This window comes from Manis javanica, chromosome 18 (assembly GCF_040802235.1).
Source record: "Manis javanica isolate MJ-LG chromosome 18, MJ_LKY, whole genome shotgun sequence".
Classification (NCBI taxonomy): Eukaryota; Metazoa; Chordata; class Mammalia; order Pholidota; family Manidae; genus Manis; species Manis javanica.
The window spans coordinates 2,791,060-2,807,445 of NC_133173.1; the positions used below are offsets into that span (position 1 = coordinate 2,791,060).

The 16,386-nt window shown below is 49.4% G+C and overlaps 2 protein-coding genes across 12 annotated transcripts; one reads left to right on the forward strand and one right to left on the reverse strand.

The window, feature by feature from the left end:
• Positions 1 to 1,761: 1,761 nt before the first annotated feature.
• Positions 1,762 to 9,583, forward strand: C18H15orf40 (chromosome 18 C15orf40 homolog). Of its 7 annotated transcripts, none has more exons than XR_012127220.1 (5): positions 1,762 to 1,918; positions 2,456 to 2,582; positions 4,231 to 4,358; positions 7,082 to 7,242; positions 8,958 to 9,583. XR_012127220.1 is itself a non-coding variant. In XM_073227236.1 (5 exons), the coding sequence occupies exons 1-5, from the start codon at positions 1,835 to 1,837 to the stop codon at positions 6,688 to 6,690; spliced, it is 534 nt and encodes a 177-aa protein (XP_073083337.1). In that variant the 5' UTR covers positions 1,762 to 1,834; the 3' UTR covers positions 6,691 to 7,075. The 7 variants fall into 7 exon arrangements, 6 of the variants coding, with proteins under 6 accessions (XP_073083337.1, XP_036856413.1, XP_036856412.2 ...); XM_073227236.1 differs by lacking the exons at positions 7,082 to 7,242; positions 8,958 to 9,583 and adding exons at positions 6,418 to 6,487; positions 6,566 to 7,075; XM_037000518.2 differs by lacking the exons at positions 7,082 to 7,242; positions 8,958 to 9,583 and adding exons at positions 6,418 to 6,487; positions 6,571 to 7,075.
• A 1,351-nt stretch (positions 9,584 to 10,934) lies between these two features.
• RAMAC (RNA guanine-7 methyltransferase activating subunit) lies at positions 10,935 to 15,115 on the reverse strand. 5 transcript variants are annotated; one of them, XM_037000522.2, is made up of 4 exons: positions 14,975 to 15,115; positions 14,397 to 14,445; positions 12,718 to 12,896; positions 10,935 to 12,013 (listed from the first exon to the last, which is right to left on the reverse strand). In XM_037000522.2, the coding sequence occupies exons 3-4, from the start codon at positions 12,885 to 12,887 to the stop codon at positions 11,827 to 11,829; spliced, it is 357 nt and encodes a 118-aa protein (XP_036856417.1). In that variant the 5' UTR covers positions 12,888 to 12,896; positions 14,397 to 14,445; positions 14,975 to 15,115; the 3' UTR covers positions 10,935 to 11,826. The 5 variants fall into 5 exon arrangements, with proteins under 5 accessions (XP_036856417.1, XP_036856418.1, XP_036856419.1 ...); XM_037000523.2 differs by having other exon boundaries at positions 14,924 to 15,059; XM_037000524.2 differs by having other exon boundaries at positions 14,908 to 15,048.
• Between the last annotated feature and the right edge of the window lie 1,271 nt (positions 15,116 to 16,386).

Here is a 16,386-nt window from a genome sequence, read left to right on the forward strand (position 1 = left end):
AGTGAGACACGCTGACCGTGACCTTCGCGCTCCCACTCCAACGACACCGTCACAGCCATTCTCTTGGCCTCTCCTGTTTGTCAGACCCCTTCCTTCCCCACCCAGTGGGACTCCACCTTTGATCTCCCCCCCCCACCCCCGTTTCATCATTGGGCACATCTGGCCGCTTCAACCCCCAACCCTCTCATGCCCACTTGGATGAATTCAGTCGTCTGCCTTCAACGTCGTGCCTGCTGAGGCCAGGTATTGAAAGGTGTGGCTGCACAGATCGGGGCCATGGTAATTTATGTCCCCAAGCTCAGCTCGTAGTCAGCTCTTGGCCGTTCACAAGTGTTTAAATACGTTCCACTCTCTTCATGCCCGCAATACCCACCTTCCTGTAGCTGATGAGCCTCCAGCTCCTCCCACCAAACCTGTAGACACACCTGCGTGTGCACCCAAGCTTCCCCTTTACTTGGGACGTAAGGGGTGTCTGGCTACGGCTTCCTGCAGGCAGGCCAGTCTGCACTGGCGCCCAAGCCCCACCACCTCCCTCTTTTGTAGCCTCCTCCCCTGCCATATTCCTACCATCTTTAAATGTGGTTAAATTACCCAGTTTAAAAAAGAAGAATCTTGATGTCACGTGCCCCTCCAGATGGCAGTTACTCCTCGGTGAAGCTGAATTATTTGCTGAACCTCCTCCGTCCATTTCCTCTCCGCTGCCACGGCCTGGCTGGGAGCCAGCACCACTTGGTCCCACTGTTCATGCCTCGTGGCGCTCCTCGCTGCTGGCTGCCCCCTCCCGGAGTGCCCTTTGCCTGCCGCGTCCGCGGCTTCCCTTCGCCTTCCCTTGGGGTTCCGTCCTGGGCCCTGGTGCCGGCCGCCCTCTGAGCTTCTCTCTCTTCCACTTCCACGGCTTCAGTTCCCATCTATTCATTTTCAGAGGACTCCAGGGTCTGTCCCCAGCCCAGATCTCTCAAGCTTCCGTCACAGACACTGGGTCACCCCCTTAATATTTCCACCTACATGTCTGTCCTGCAGGCATATCCCAAACGGAACAGCTCGCCGCAGGCACCCACAGCTGTGTGTCCTCCTTGCTCATTCCCACGTCCAGTCACGCCCCAAGCTGACGGTTGCCGTGCAGAATGTCCTTGAAATGATCAGCTCTCAGCTCTCCATTCCCACTGCCACTATCTTCCATTTAACGGAAAGTCTCTGCCTGTATTCCTGTACTGGCCACGCGGCAGCCAGGGATGTTTCCCCAGCGGATTGGAGTGCGCCAGTCCCTTGCTTCAAACAAACCCTTGCATGACCCATGACCTTGCCTCCGCCAACTTCAGTTTCCTCTCTGAAACATCACACATCAGAATCTATTTCCCCTCCTTTTAACACTGTGAGATCGTCAGCGTCTGGCACAAGACGGGTGCTGCACGCATAGCGGGGATGTACCCAGGGCTAAGGCAACATGGGGCTCTCCGCCCACCAGCGGGGCTCCGTCTGCACCCAACGTTGGCGGCAGGAGCGAGAAGGCACCTGACCTGATGCCCTCCTGGCCGCTCACTGCCGTCGCTTCTTCCCACGAGAGACAGAGGGCCAGGGAGGCACAAGCTTCCCACCTGCTGTGTGTTTAGGTCGTGACAGGGGCGGCGCCCCACTCCCCACCTCTGCCTCCTGGAGGCTTTCCCGGACCGAGAGGCAGGTGCAGGTCCTGAGCAACAAGGAGTCTTGCTCCCGCCGCCCGGAAGGCGGCGCCCTCGGCGGAGCGGAGGCGCGGGTCGGGGCCACCGCCGCCCGCCGCGTGCGCAGGCGCAGACGTCCCTTCCGGCGCCAGCGGCCCTGCGCCCCTCGCTGGGCGATGCGGCGGCTCGGCCGCGGGCAGACGGCGCTCGGGCGGGTGTGGGGCGCCGAGATGCCCAGGAAGGCTGGGGCGACCGACAAGGCCAGTGGCAAGTCGCGTGGCCGCGGGTGGGCCGCGGGGCTGCTCGCCGAGGGCGCGGGCGGGTGGAGCGGTGGCTGGGGGCCGCGCCCGGCGCCGCCTCTGCGAGGACCCTGGACGGGCCGCCGGTGCCGTAGCCGCCTGCGCGGTGTCTGGCCTTGTCCCCGGCGCGGCCCGGGGTCCTCGGGGGCTCCAGGACGGCCCCTGTGCCGTTGCCCCGGTTGCACGCGCGCTGCCGGCCACAGTGGGCCTCGCACCGGCTGGTGCTGCGCGGGGCGCACGGCCGGCCAGTAGGTGGTGTCTGCCCCCGAGGCCGGGCGGGCCCTCCGAGGCGGGGAGGAGCGCTGTGCGCTTGGTGGGCGCTTCACGGAGGCACTGGAGCCACGAAGGATGTTGGAACACGAGTCTTGGTGGCCAGAAGTCCCCGACGCAGCTGGTCGGCCGCGCAAGCCTGTCTCGGTTAAGGGTGACGGAGTGGTGGGGGGCCGGGAAAACATGTAACCGGGCAAGTTGTTAGAGTGCTTGCGGTTGTCGTTTTAGGGCAAAAGCCGGAGCGGGGGTCCAGAGCGCTCTCTTCCTCCCGTAGGGCCTGTGGCAGTTGATCCTAAAGGTTGTGTCACCATTGCCATCCATGCCAAACCTGGTTCCAAGCAAAATGCTGTAACAGGTACGTCTGGGCACCGAGCTGGGAGTCATGTAGGAATAGTTGCCCTCTACCCTCTCTTGGCCCAGGGTAGCTGAGAGTTTATCCTATACAGTCAAGTATATTTTCACATCTGCAGCTAGGGGTATCTTCCAGTTAAAAATTCCAGATTCTAACGTAGAAGTGTAAACGCAGTGTTTGAGAGTGAATGTATGGTATTTAAAATATTGTAGATGCTTATATGGAAAAGGCGCCCCAGGAATGTGCCACGGGCAGGGGAAGGCCAGCGGACGGGGCTCCCAAGTGACAGGGTTTACATTCGCTTTAGATTTTGGGATTCCTGAGGGGATTCTGAGTGGAAAAAGAGTTTGAAAACCATTTATCTGAATGATCTTGAAGGCCTTTTTCATCTCTAAAAGCTCTGTATTCCGATTTTTAAAAATACATGAAAGCCAGACCTCAGAGTTGGGGTGCTAGGCCTGCTTTGTGCCGACGGCCATGCTAGCTTGGCTGGTTGGTGGCCGTGTCCTCCCTTGGCCAGCATTTTATAAGCAGTTGCTGTACACGCTTGTTGAGATGCCATGTAGAACAAATGTTTCAACCATCAGTTTATAAGGTACACAGGAATTTTATGTACCAGGAAGTAAGGCACAATCCCTACCAGCCCTTTTCCATCTATTATATAAGACACACCCGAATTTCAGATAATACAGTGTGGAAAACTCCTTAGGATCAGAATCAGTGACAGGATAGGAGGAGGGTTTTGCCACTTCATTCTTGTGGGTTCTGTGGCCAGGTGTGTACACAGATAAGGTATAAGTAAGTGTGGAAACGCGCGAGTCACCCCAGATGTGGCGCCAGCTCAAGCTCACTTTTAAACTGCTGTGAGTAAACTTCTCTCAGAAATAACAGCGAAGGACAACCAGCGGGTTGCTCTTCATAGAGGCTGTAGAGATGGGGCAGGTAGGACCACTCTTCAAACGCAGTGTCCCTTGTCCCTGGTCTTAAAAGCATGAACTCAAGTTTATTTTTTACACACTTTCTGGCCATGTGACCTTGGGCACATCTTGATTCCAGTTTCCTCACTTGTAAAATGGAGATGATAATGCTATTAGTATCTTCTTAACAAATTAGTATTTGCCAAGTCCTTAAAAAATGTGTGTCCTTAGTGTATATAAGTGAACGTTTATTAAATACTACCTTTAAAAAGGCTAAAGAAGCATCTTGCATAAGATCTGACTAGCCCAGCGCTCTCGTTTTCCTGACGACGGACCCCTGAACCCCCACATAGAGGCTGGTGAGCCGCCTCGCTCACTGTTCCCTGGCGCCCTCGCTGGGGCCAGACCCCGCTGCCAGGGGCTCTCCTGTTGGAGCAGGAGCAGTTGCCACCTGCCTAAACTCAGGACATGGCCCAGGACTCCACAGGCCCCGCTTTGCCAGCAGAATGGGGTAGATAATCAGTTTTCTTCTCTGTAGTGCTGGAGGCCTGCCTGTGATGTTTATGTTCCCTTAACTGTGATTAAAGATGTGATTAGTCACAGCAGCACATTAAGAAATCTTTATATTAGTTGAAAAGCTGCCATGTGCCAGTCAAATGCAGACTCTTCAACACGATCGCCTCACTTAGTGAAGAAAGGCCTTAAGGATAAAGTCCACACTGTTTTCGTTGCAGACCTGACCGCGGAAGCTGTAAGCGTGGCTATCGCGGCCCCTCCGTCTGAAGGAGAAGCTAACGCCGAGCTCTGCCGGTATCTCTCCAGGGTCCTGGCGCTCAGGAAGAGTGACGTGGTTCTGGATAAGGTAGGCTTGGTCCTCTCTTCCTTAAACAGCTTTGATCATGACACATTAGTCATTATTTTTTAAATACTGATTTTTTTTTTTCCAGATAACTGAAAAATTAGTTGGTTTTTACTCATATTCATTTGGTCACTGAAGTCTGGATTCTTGCTGTTTAGACTTCATGCCTGCTGCTCGTCCTCATTCACATTTACGTGCTATTTATAGTCCTTAGTTGCCACCATTTTCAGCAGTTTCTTCTGCTCTGTTAGGTTAATCTTGCTTGTCTCTTCCTTCAAGTCATCACCATTCTAAAAAATCTGAAGCAGCTCCCTTGCTTGTCGTCTCTGTTACTGAGTCCAGTAAGTGTCTCTGGCCCCCCGCATAGTCCTTGTTCACTTGGGGAAGCGCAGCAGGAGGGAGGAGGCTCGTGCGAAGCCATGGAAGCCACGCGTTTGCTCCAGGGGTGGGCTTCGGAATCTCCCGGGGGCCCTCCTAAGACGAGGGTTCCTGAGCACCACCTTAGGTTTACTGGGGTAGAATTGGCAGGAGTAAGACCCAACCATGCTTACATTTCTTAAAGCTCTTGTTTGTTTTCCATGCTACACTCCGTAGCTCCTGTCCACGGTCCAGCTGGCATTAGACTCTCTGACTAATAGGCTGCACCTAAAACTCCATGTGGTCAGGCCACTGCCCTCAACACCCCCCCACTTGTGGCGAGTCGTTTGGTTTTCTGCCTGTGTACATGCTCTGGCATTTGCCACTCTTCTACGCGTGCAACTCCTACCCGTCTAGGTAAATCCCTGCCCACATTTTTCCCAAAACACATCCTGTGTATGCTTGTCTTGAGTGGCCATGGAATTACAACACTGGGATATAATTTTCACTTTATTCAGAAATTGATATATGAAGGTAAAAACCCTGGAGAGTTGTGAAAATTTGTCGTAAGGTGGAATCTAAAAGAGCTTTTGATTAGACCAGAAAAAAAAAAAAGAGAGTAAAGTTGTAGCTAAGCTGTGAGGAACGCTGCAGGCCACCTGAGGACACAGCTGTGGCGGACCCCGCGGAGGTCCGCTGCCTGCGGCAGTGTTAGAGAGCTCACGGTCACCCTGGTGTTTCCCCTTTGCTCCAGGGTGGAAAGTCTCGGGAAAAAGTGGTGAAGCTTTTGGCCTCCACAACCCCAGAAGAAGTCCTGGAGAAATTAAAAAAGCAAGTCGAAAAATAATAAAAGCCAGAAATGAAAAACACATCCTCGAGAAACTTTTTGTTGCTGATGATGAAGAGGTTGTTAAACAGGAAAATATATTTAAATGCACAGAAGAACATGGGGAAAAATTTTTTTGGAATAAGAACAGGACTCCAACGAAGACAAGTAGTGACTCTGTAGCATCTCACTACGCTGGTGGACAGTGACTGCAGTGGGAGGGGGGCGGACTTGATAACATGGGTGAATATTGAAAGTACAATGTTGCTCATGTGAAACCTTCATAAGATTATATATCAATGATACTTTAATTAAAAAAAAATAACAGGAGCCCAACAAGAAGTACAAGTTTTTCAAGTATGATACATGGAATATAGGTTCTAAAATCCCTGACCCCAAACCGCTTGGAACATGTTGCTCTGATTTCACTGCATTGCAGAAAAAACAGAGCTGGAAAGGATACTCAGCAAGACCTGATTCAGTCCCTTTAGTTTTGAGATGGGGTTTCTGATATCCAGAAGTTGAGAAACTTTTTCAGGATCATTCTGTGCAAGATGGCAACTAGAACCCAGTTCCCTTGACTCCTAGTCACGTGCAGTTGATCCTGATTGTTTGTTAAAATGATGGTATTTCCACAACACTCTGGAATTCTGGGGATTGCCCTCGGATCCAGTTCACATGTTACAGGGAAACCTGTCACACTGCTTTGTGGTCTTAGAAAGTATTTTGAAATGCTTATTCACATGCAAAAAAAGTGTTTTCTGTGTCTTTTAAAAACTAGTGAACATTCTGTGAGTAAGAATAATGAGGATTGTAATTTAAAGTTACTTTTTTTGAGAAGTCACTGGATTTTTCTTCCTCCTTATATGGTAACTGTAGTCATCCAATCTGGTGGTTCTTGAATCTCCAAAGACCCTTCAAAGAAGAAAGGATGTGGAAGCCATTTTTGGTATGTGTGAAAGCCTATCAGAAGTCGTATCTGCTCTATTAAAGTCTCAAAAGTGAATAATCTCTTGTTTTTAAATAGCGCAGATCATCGTGATTTGGGAAGGGAAAGAGCTTGACTACCTTTGCTCATCAGAAGAGGTGACTGGCAGCTGTGTGCTTTGTCTAAGTACGGGAGAAAACGTACTGATCGACAAAAATCTTTAAAAATACAAACCCATTAGAAGGATCAATGATGAAAATTACTAACGGCAAAAGAGCTGGGTCCTCCCCCGAGAATACTGCAGCAGGCCCAGTGACCTAGGCCCAAGGAAACAAGATCTCGAACCCCTGGCCCTGCCCACCTACATTAATTTTAAGTGAACACCAGCTACACAGGCTATGGAGTGACCTGGTGACCTGGCATTCCTTGTCCCGTGCTGTCCTGAGGGCACGTCTTTGAGGCAGGCCCTGAAGGTCTGAAAGATGCTGTCCAACTCTGGTGAATAGCATCGCGGTGACGTTCTACCGCTGCATCTGCCATTTACTACTCCTACCTGAGTACATGATCATTGCTCCTGCAAAAGTGATGTATGGGTAACTTCCTAGTCCTTCGCAGACGCTGCCGGCGCTCGGAGTGTACGCTGACGGAACGGCGGAAGGCAGGCCTCGCGCTCCCACCGTGGAGGTGGGAACAAGCCTGGACTCCTGACTCCTGTGCCGACTGAGGCGGGAGAACCAGCGGGTGTGGCGGCACCATGGCAGTGTTTAAAGTTCCAGGTAGATAAACATTCCCAAACTTCAGGAGGCAGGCTTCTTTTCTGGGCTGTGAGCTATCAGCATCCTCCCTCTTACAGTGTCTAAGAATTTGAGTAAGTACTTCATGCAAAATATAAATTTTAGAACCCACCATGGCCTGCACTTCACATTTTTTTAACGTATGTGACTAGAGACTTAAAATTGAAGAAGCTGGATCTTTGGTGCACATCCGAGAGGTGGCACCGTACGTGCCCGCAGAAAGCCACACATGATTTGAAGAGGAACGGCCTCAATCTTGTGGAAGTGGGCAGTACCACCAGGAAGTCCCCTCCGGAGTGCCCGTCTGCCAGCACCACGCACCCTGGTCCTTCCTGCCGGTCCTCTCGGAGCCATTCCTCAGGCTCAGCCCTTGTGTCTGACGTTTAGCTCAGGCCAGAGTGTGGTGCCCACTGGGCCCTGGGGAGTCCTGGGCGGGCAGCCCTCCGTGCACTCAGCACAGTCCTGGTGGGCTCCCAAATTCTGCAGCTTTCAGAAATCCCACTGAGTCAGTGTTTTTGACGATGGAATTAGGCTGAACACTTATGTGGCAAGGAATGATTTCTAAACAAGATGTCAACTTAGTAATTTGAGTGAGGAGCCCACCTGCCAGATAGACTGTGTCATGGGGTCTCTAGTGAGCACCTTCCGTCTCGGGAAATCTCTTCAAGAAGCCAGCCACCATTTGAACGCTTTTTAGAGAGCTTGGGATCAGAGCCAGAGCAATTAGGGGTCAGGCCAGGGGCTCTGACCCCCGCTGGGTCCCCATTTCTGCTGTAGGGATGCACCCATTTTACCTTACCGGCCCCTCTGCTGAGAAGCCCTGCACACTGATGCTTCAGGGAACAGGAGCTCCCCAAAGGCTCAGCAGAACCAACCACTCTGCACTCACAGGCTTTCTGCACACCGTCCTTATAATTCAATTGCTAAGGTTTCATCATTTTGTAATCCTAGCTGTGTGCCTTGATTATAAGAGTGAGAGTGGGGAGAATCCTCAAACTTAGCAGCACAGATTACAGACTCCGTGGTCACTTCGGCATGAAACACGTCTCATTCATGACATGGTTTTACTATCATAGTGTCTTTCGAATTGTTCCAGAGCCTTAGTTTCCCCAGGGGTACACACGGGCCATATTGTGGAGGAGGGGGTGAGTGAAGCCAGCAGAACTGCAACCCCTCAGTCTCCCAGAACCATGCTGCCAGCCTCGTGTGACTGCTGAGCCCCTGCGATGTGGCTGATCACATTTAAAAATAAAAGCATCATAAAAACAGGCCATGTTGGAAGCAGCACTACAGAAAAGAGGCCGAACACATGGCACAGATTTGGAGGGCAGGCTAGAAAAAGGTGGGCAAAAAGTGAGAGAAGTCGGACAAAGGAAAACTAACACATCCGTAACGGGGTCCTGAAGAAGGGGGCCAAACAACAGAACAGACTTAACGATACAATTGAGAAAATACTGAAGAAAAAAAGAGTTTAAGGAATAAAAGGTGCAGTGTCCCAGGTGAGACACAGCCTAGAAAAGTTCTCTGATTTCAAAACAAAAAGCCTGAGCCATCTGGACGAAAAGCTGAAGTTACAGGGAAGGAGAGGGAGACGTACGTGCATCCTCATGTTGCTAATGGGAGTGGGCATTGCTCCGGTGGTTTAGAAAATGGTGCAGCACTTACTAACATTCAAAACGTGTCTTTTAACCCAACAGTTCTACTTGTGAGAACACCTCGCAGAACACACAAAAATAAAAGTACCCTGGGATGTGTGGACAAAAGCAATGCGAGGCTGTCAGCAGAGGCCAAGGGGAAGCCACCTGAGGTTCTACCTTGGGGGGATGATCAGCAGCAAACCCGTACTATGGAATATTGTATTACTAAAATCATAGCTGCTGGCCTGGAGTGACATCTGTTGGTTGCATGAACAAAGATGTGTGTATATATATATATAATACAAGCACACTTTAAGGAAAAATATCTATCAAATGTATACATTTTTATGTGGGCCTGGTGAGAGAGAGGCATACACAGGCCATAACCACTGGATGGGTGCAGATTATTCATACTTGTATTGTTTCACTTTTTATATTATTATTTGTAGAGACCCAAAATATATGGTGAAGGAAATCTCAAAATGAGAAAAACATACACAAAAGTGAGAAGGCTCTGGCCTTTAGCAGTTAGAGCAGCTTTATTTACCTAATTCAGAGAAAGAGGCTGGAGATTTTTCAGGGAGTTAAAGTCAGTGCCAGTTTCTAAACCAGCAAATGCTACTAATTGTATCTCGAGTTTTACATAAACTTTATTCCGTATTAAATATTTAATTTTTCCTTGCTAATTCATCTATTAATTTACATAAACGGTCACAAGTCTTTAATGCTCAGTAAGTCTCCTGCCCTACATCATTTTCTATCAGTTATTCTGTCTTTTATATCAACACTGTACTTTACAATTTACCAAATACTTTACTCCCATTGACTCAACAAATGTTTATGCCATTAGGGGTTTCATGGCCACAGGCTCTAGCTTCTGTTCTCAAGCTCCAGCAGGTCTGGTCATTTCCTTTTATGGGAACTGAGAGTGGCAGGGTGGGCATTACCCTGTTTTTATAGGTGAGCAAAAATGCTTGGAGTTTAAGTGACTTTTGTTAAGGCCACATACCTTCTAAGGACAGGACTGGAAGTCACGACTCCTTATGGTTAAAGCTATATGCTATTAAACAGACTGTCTACTTGAGATTAATCCTATTTGACACTTTAAATTCTTCCTTCTACTCTTAATTTATCCTTGTTTTTTTGCTGTTATTTTGTGTCACTTCCACCTGAAGCAGAAACCATGTCTTTTATTTCTTCCTGGTTTTAAGTATACAGGGCAGTTTGATGGTGACTGCTGTGTAAGAAAGAAAAACCACCACCATGTGGATTACTGGGGCACAGTGCAGACCTCACTCATGTTAAAAGGACTCTTACCATATTTTCAAGCAGGGCTGATCCTCAGGCCGTATGTGCCCTAATGTATCAGGGTTAAAATATTTAAATACTGTTGGAAAATAGCCTTCCTTCTGGGCTTTGAGATGCATCCCTCCATCCAACCCTGCCCGGAGGATCCCGGGTCTCCCTAGCGTGTCATGGCTGGCTCAGCAGGGCGCCTCCGCGATCCCGTTCTAACCCTGTGCTCAGCTGCTGTCCGCACAGGTCAGTGCCTGTGCTACTATCAGCTGATAGATACTTTCAGTAGCCTACCAGCTTTCAGAAAAGATCTTGGGATGCAGTCAGGCCATTCTTAACTCTAGGCTAAGTATCTGTAGTACCCAGACCTATCCTTTACGTAAGAGTGCTGGCTTGTTGGTTACTGATACAGTCAGATGTAGAGAAAACCCTTGTCTCTTAGAATTTGAATGCCTGAGTGTGAATGGCTGGTTTGTTAGATTCCCTTCTAGTCAAACAGTTCCTGAGAGGAGGGCTCTTCAGGATGCGGGGAGTGGAGGGGAGTTGGATCCGAAGCACAGAGAAGTCAGCCTCAAGGGCCCAGCACCGGAGGCCTGAGAGACGGCAGCAGACGGCAGGTTTAGGAAGCTGCATTTTAATTCCTCTGCCCTCTTAAGCCAAATAAACCTTTCTCAATATAACACATAGTAGTAAGACACCAAAAAGCTCACCTCCCATTAATGACCAAACATGAGAAACCACTTAATCCTTTAAGTATTTTATTTAAATAAAATCATTATAATGATCATTAAAATGATTTGAAAAATGATTACTCTGAAAAGAAGTTACAGCATCAGTATCTACAGAAGAGAAACAGCAAAGGCCCACATTTAGAGTATAACGTTAAGTCAACCCACATTAAATACCAGAGGTAAGTAGAGTCAAAACACAGCATTACTTCCGTATGATTGAAAGAGGGGACATTACAGAGTTAAACTTTTGTATAATAGGTGAATTTCAGACGTTTAAGCAAAAAGCCTTAGGGTTGGTACAAAATGACTGTGCCCAAACCCACCTAGTACTAGCCCAGAACACTGAAACGGTTCCCTCCTCAGTTGTGGCTTTATCCTTGACAGCCCCCTAGGGAGAGACCCAGAGGACTGGGGCAGGCTCACACCTAGAGTACGCAACTGCAGAGTCCCCAGGCACTAAGGACAAAAGCCAGAGGACACAGGCCACAGCTGATTCACCTTCTAGCTGCTGCTCACCCGTACCGTACGTTGTGATTCATTAGTGCACTTATAAAATTTCAGCAACAACCACATTCGAGTATGTGGGCACTTCCTTATCTTACAAAGTAAAAGCAAGCATTTTCTTATTTTAAGATTTTTATTTTTAATAAGATATACCAAGTCCAAAGTACTATTAAGTATGAAACGAAGGAGAATCTGAGGTAGAAGTAATACAATCTACCTTTTAGGGGACTATTTATTCCCAGCAACCATCACATCTCCCTAATAAGATCTAAAAATTTAAAAAAAAAAACCTCAAGTTCGAAAAAATTAATAATCCAGTCTGAAATCAGGTATGATACACACAAACTTTTGTTGTTTAACAGAGCAAATGGTTTTACTAAAAGCTGCTGACGTTCCTCTCAGTAGTAACCATAGGGAGGTCGTTGGTTGTAACCATAGTGTCCATACTGGTGGGGGTAATAAGGTTCTTGTCTGTGCTGTGGGTAGTTGTTACCCCAGGATCGTCCATGCCACTGATTGGACCGATTGTCGCTCGGCCACCCCCGTCTGCTGTCCCTTCCTCTAAACTGTCTGTTGTCTTGCAACCTACAACAACAAAACATAAAGATTTTTATATTTGTTTTTCAGAAAAAAACACAACAAATCTATCCCAGTGCATTTTATTTTTCAATCTAGTACCAAGTGAACAAGAGAGCAAAAAAACATTTTTCTTTACAGAATGGCATAGCACCAGGTATTCCAAATCTTCCTAAGATTTGTATCATTCTTCCAGTATTGTACTGGATACAGTTTGCAGAGAAACACATGGCCTACAATGCCAAACCTGAAACAACAGGGTAGTTCTGAATCAAACTGCAATCTATTTACCTGTACAAAAGCAATATGGTAATTTATTCCTTTTATCTATTTTGAATTGTGGAATAGAATTACTTCCCATTGTATAAACTTTCTAAAGTAATAAAATGAATGAAAAAACACCTTCTTAATGGAATTTAAAACAAAATTTTTCAGAAGGCTCTAGATCTAAAGTATATTTGCAAAGAAAATATTAGTCCACAGAAAGAACATTTTAAAAAAAACATTAAAACACAAAATGAATAGCAAGGAAAAAAATATGCTAACTAAATACTAAAACAAATATTAGCCACTCTCTGTAGCCACAGTTACTAGGCACTAGGTAGATGACCCTGAACAAAAACCCAGTCCCTGCGCTCGGTGGCCTATGGGCAGCAGCGAGAGCTGTCCTTCCCCGGAGGAGCCCTGTGCGTGTACTCTGAGGGAATACGTACCGACTGCCTCTATTTCTTTGGTTCCCACCAGCTCTGCTGTTCCACTCCTCGACAATCGGAGGGGCCTCAGGAGGGCGTTTCAGGTATTCCTGGTAGTCTTTGTCGTCCTCTGTGAATCTATTGGCAAACATCTCTTCAAAATTTGGAACAGCTTCAGAAGCGTCAGTCATTCTGAAATTCTGTACAGTTTTTAATATGTTTCTATTAGAACTTAAAAAAATAACTATTAATATATAATAACATGCAAGAAACCAAGAAGTGAACATTTTAAGTCACGGTTTTCATAAAAGTCCTTGAGTACTTTTAAACTTGATTAATTTTAAATGTTCAGTATTTCTTCATTTCTGTAACAGCCATTTATTAACTAGGAGCCTAGGACACAAAGATGAACAGTGCGTCACGGACCTTCCTCCCAGAGAGCTCTCGGTCTAGCAGGAGAGACACGAGACACATGTAAATACAAAGGGGGGAACATCAAATGTCAGGAAATGAAGCTGGAGCATCAGCAGCTGTCAAATTATGAAAAACTGTTCAAAGCAAACAAACTGCAGTTTTTCGAAAACAAAATGGGACTCAAAGGGGTTACCGGAAGATTGCCTTATTTTTCCCAGTATAAAATACCTAAGGTTGTTTACAGGAAAAAAGAAAAGAGCACATAAAAAAAGAGACAAATTACAGGAGACATGAAAATGGAAAGCACAACTACTGAAGTCTGAGAGCAACTTCTCTCTAATGGCACCTGATGTATTCATAGGCCAGTCTCTATGACAAATGAAAAATAACTATAGAAGCTATCTAATGGCTATAAAAACTGAAATCTGTATCAGCTGGGCTTTCAGGCCAATTATGGATTCGCTCAAGTGATACTTCACCCACATTCTCAGCCCTCTACGTCTAGATCTGGCTTAGGCAGCAGAGGGCCTACCTAATCCTTGAGAGGCCAGGGGACAGAGAGTTCACTGGTTTCAGTCTTCACCGGAGGCCTGGAAGCCATCCCTAGCAGCACCCCCAGGGGCCCCCTTCCCAACATCCCATCCCCCACCTCTCCTAATGCAAACCCCATCTTTTTGTGCCTTGCCTCAAGACTCCTCAAACATGTTTTATGATTTGGGGCCTATGTCACATTATGCTTTAAAACTCTCCCTCTTGTCTGACACCCTAAAATTATTTTTCTTCCTGTATTACTTAAACACGTTTTTGGCAACGAGATGTCATAGTGCAAGATGGCATCTTTGTGATTCTCCAAATCCCTCAAAACACAGGCAAACACTGAGTCACATTTGTAATTCAACCTTCATCCTAACAAAATTAAGCTAAGATTATGGTTTGGAAGCAAGAAGCAAAATGCCGGCATTTTAGCTTTCTGGCTGCTGCTCTCTTAGAGTGTCTTATTAAATACCACACAGTCAGAGTGTTTGGAATTGGCAGACTGGCACCAAATTCTCAAATCCAAGATACGATTTGGAAAAAAAAAAAAAACAGCTAATTAAAACTGTGCTTGGATTTCTGTAAGAATCACAGAAATTGCAAGATGACCCGTACCTAGCCAGATGGCAGAATTCATAAGGCAAAGCAATGTACTTCTCTACTTTTAAACCCTCCCAGACCCCCTCCCACAAATACCATTACTTATGAGAATGAAATTTAAATAGAATGTACCCGATCCAAGCTTTACTTACTCCAGGGATTTGGGGCAGCTGGACTGTTTAATATTCAGGTTGTTTCGATCTGTGGAAAGAAAAAGACCACGACTCCCTTGAAGGAAACCTTCGGAAGGTGGGAGGGGGACCAGAGGGGTAGTCAACGAAGGGGTGGGATTAAAGGCTCTAAAGGCTCTCCACGCTCATGGTAAGAGGGAACTGGGGCTCAAAGTGCCAGAGCAGGGCTGGAAGATGCCCGGAGCCCTGCGCTCTGGGCTTGGGGTTCAGGCGTGAGCGGCCACCCGACTCGGGGTGCGCTCCCCTGCGGATGAGGAGGGCCCGCCCTTCGGGTCTGTACTCGGCACCCGCTCTCCGCCGCCGGTAAGGCCGCACGGAGCTCTGGCTGCAGGCGACCGGCCTTGGCCGTGACCACCCAGGACGGGCGGAGATGCTACTCGGCCCTCCGACACGCCGGGGCCCGGCTGCGGCAGACGCGCTCTCCCCCGACGCACCGGACGCCAGGCCAACTGCGGGCCGCTCGCGGCCGGACCTGGGCCAGCACGAACCCGGGGCGCCCCGCCGGCCGCTCGGCTCGCCGCAGACGCGCGGACGCCCACCTCGGCCCGCGCCCCTCCGCTCCCTAGGCTACCCGGGCCGCTCCACCAGGGCCCGGCCGCCACTTGACTTCCGCTTCCGGCGGCCGAGCGCGGACGCGGCCCGAGCCAGTCTCGCGATGTCCCGCCCCCGCCGGCGAGGTTCCCGGATCCCCGGCGCCGGTACGGCGCGGCGCGGGCGGAGGTGAGGCGCGGCCCGGCGCCCCCGGACGGAGGAGACGGCCTGCGCGAGCAGCGCCTCCGCGGCGCGGTGACGGGTAGGGACGAAGTCCGGGGGAAGTGCGGCGACGAGGGAAAGGCAGCTTCCGGCCGCCTGCTCGCCGCGCGCGAGGCGCCCGGCGGGCGGGCGTCAGGCCCGTGCGGGCGCGGCTCCGCCGAAGCGCATCCGTCTCCGCGCCGCGCCCTGGCCGTTTCTCCCGGGAGACCCTGCGCGCGCCCCTTTGGTTGGTATTCCCACCGGGCTCCGGCTTGGAAACGTCGGTGCCGGTACTTGATGCCGGTTTCCCTCTCACTTGATCCCGTCAGCTGACAAGTGTGTGGCCGCGCCCCCCCTGCGGTCCCCGCGGTCCCCGCGGGCCCCGCGGCAGCCGCCCCCCGCCCCCCGTCCCCCGCCCCCGCCGGCGTCGTGCCCCCTGAGCCGCGCCCGAAGACGGCCCGCCCGCGCACCGCTCCCCTACCAGCCCACCCAGCGGCGGCGGCTGCAGTCTGGTCACCTGCCAACGCAGCTTGATGGAAAAGTCTTCGCTGGCTCCCTGTGCTTGTAGATTAAAGGCCAAACCTACTGGCTTGGATTCAGAACTCCTGACTTTGTTTCCAGCTGCCCCTCATTCTGCCGTTGCCCTTCGGCAACCCGGACCACATGCAGCACGTCGGGCATGAACTACCATTTCCTTTCAAAGACTGCTGTCTCTTGCGTGGACCATCCTTCCCTCCCCATCTTCTCGAGATGTTGAAATTTTGCCCATTCTTTAAAGCTGAACAAAGTGACATCTCCATCTAGACACAATTTCTCTTTCAACTGCATGTCCGGCATACTTTCTGAACCATTTTGCATGTATTTGTTTTGAACTACGGTTATTTATGTTCGAGTCTCCCCCCCTATGAGACTGTGCACCCGCGTTTACCTGATTCATCTCTATATCCTGGCTGTGTGTAACACTGTGCTTTGTATAAAGTAAGCAAGCACTCAGTCACTGTGGGGTGGATGATGGAACTGTGTTCCAGGGCCGTGCTGTAGAAGCATGAACCTAGCAAAAGTGTATAGGACAGCATGGGTGGGGGGATCTGATAGTCTCGCTGTGAGGTGGTAAAGTGAGAACAGACAGATCAAGGTACAGTAATTGAATAGTACTGAGGCAGGAGTCAGTGGCACGCAAGCAGATTGAACTTCGCCCCGGTAAAGTGCAGTCAGGAGG